Source organism: Toxorhynchites rutilus, chromosome 3, assembly GCF_029784135.1.
Source record: "Toxorhynchites rutilus septentrionalis strain SRP chromosome 3, ASM2978413v1, whole genome shotgun sequence".
NCBI lineage: Eukaryota > Metazoa > Arthropoda > Insecta > Diptera > Culicidae > Toxorhynchites > Toxorhynchites rutilus.
The window spans coordinates 260,599,704-260,601,272 of record NC_073746.1 but is presented as its reverse complement, the minus strand read 5'-3'; the positions used below and the strand labels follow the sequence as shown (position 1 = coordinate 260,601,272).

Sequence of the window (1,569 nt, the reverse complement as noted above, 5' to 3'; positions counted from 1 at the left end):
CTGAAAAGAAAAAAAACAAAGATTGACGGAGAAGGTCAGGCGTGTGACATAGTTGGTGACATAAGAGGTTTTCATCATTTATTCTGTGTTTCCTTTTATCTTGCCTGTCGTCATAGAAGAAACGTCCACAGTGAGACATCCGAATAATTTCCGTATCTGTGGTCAGCGTACCGCTGTCCAAGGCACAACCTCGGACGGTGATTGTTTCGCCGGTGTCATCTGGAATGGAAGAGCACTGCATGATCAATCGAATATTCAACATCGAGGAATTCCCACAGCGGTACAATGAATGGCTCAATCTCGTTTTGTTGCTACGAGTACATGCATATTTTCATGCTGCAAGCTTCCTCGCTTCTCCTACCTGAAGTAAACACGGCAGTGTGAAATATGCATTGGAAAACATCGACAGCGAACGATAACACACAGCCAGGGCAAACGGGCTGACGTGGGAGGTCAACTGACGATATGCAAATAACGGTCAAACCCTTTTCTTGTATTTCGCACTTGCAGCGAGAGTCGCATCAACACTACATTGGGTTGGCTTTGGACGGTTGGATGGATGAAAATGCCTAAATGGTACATTGTTGTCCTCTGACAAGGCTATTAAGTTGATAAATGCCCGACTGAAGTGTCGTGCTAGTGTGTACGTACGGAGTGGCTTTGGCTATGAGTTTTTGGTTAGCTCCAGGACATGTCCCACATTCCGGTGAACGACAATTAGGCGAAAGAATATTTCAACATCAATTCAATTAATTTTTGTCCGTCAAAACCTATTTAAACTTGAAAAAGAGAGCACTCTTTTGGGGATGTAATTTTTCATGTTGGTTCGGATCTCATATCATATATTGCCCGACAACGAGCATCCCTAGTACCTGCCCAGGATAAACGAGGATTGGAATGAAAGCATCGTTACTCACCATAGTAACCGGCAATTTTGATGCAGGATGTGGCCGGAAACAGTCCGTCCCGTCCCTTCCGGCCCCCCATGCAGGGCGATTCCAGGATGGCTGTCGAGTAGTTGTTATGGAAGGGGTCATCACACGCTTTGTTCGCACCGTTCATCGACACACATTTGAAGCAATCAATTCCGTGTGCTAGATCAAAGAGAAAAAAGGGGAAAAAGTTTTGTGAATTTGTGAAATGTAGTTGAATGGTACAGTGATTCGCCTCTAATAGGACATCTAGCTAATTGGACACGCCTGTAATGCAACACGAATAGTTTTGATCCTCTTATTGGAGTGTTTTCAATCACTTTACTAGATTATGTATTTTTCACACTCTTCTAATGGCTATTTGTTAGATTTTCAATGATTTTTCTGTTTTTACTTGTTTTGATCCTCTTATTGGAGTGTTTTCAATCATTTTACTAGATTATGTATTTTTCACACTCTTCTAATGGCTATTTGTTAGATTTTCAATGATTTTTCTGATTTTACTTGTTTTTGCACTCAGTGTCGCATTAGTGTCTGTGTATGTCCAATTAGAGACAAATCACTGTATACGGTTTTAGGCTGGTGGAGCGGGGCCGTAATCAATAATTACAATGTTACGAAATAATTATCAAGCGGT

General features: G+C 41.7%; 2 protein-coding genes across 8 annotated transcripts in view; both read right to left on the bottom strand.

Moving 5' to 3' along the window:
• The window catches only part of LOC129773136 (uncharacterized), a 245,130-nt gene that overhangs the window by 19,077 nt on the left and 224,484 nt on the right, over positions 1–1,569 (bottom strand). For all 7 annotated transcript variants that reach the window (XM_055776705.1, XM_055776709.1, XM_055776706.1 and 4 more), the window contains 2 exons: positions 918–1,094; positions 105–219 (listed from right to left, as the gene is read on the bottom strand). In XM_055776705.1, coding sequence (XP_055632680.1) covers positions 105–219; positions 918–1,094 — 292 coding nt within the window. The remainder of the gene's footprint in view (positions 1–104; positions 220–917; positions 1,095–1,569) is intronic.
• Positions 1–1,569, bottom strand: part of LOC129773126 (fructose-bisphosphate aldolase-like) — a 609,238-nt gene that overhangs the window by 468,964 nt on the left and 138,705 nt on the right. The window lies entirely within an intron of this gene.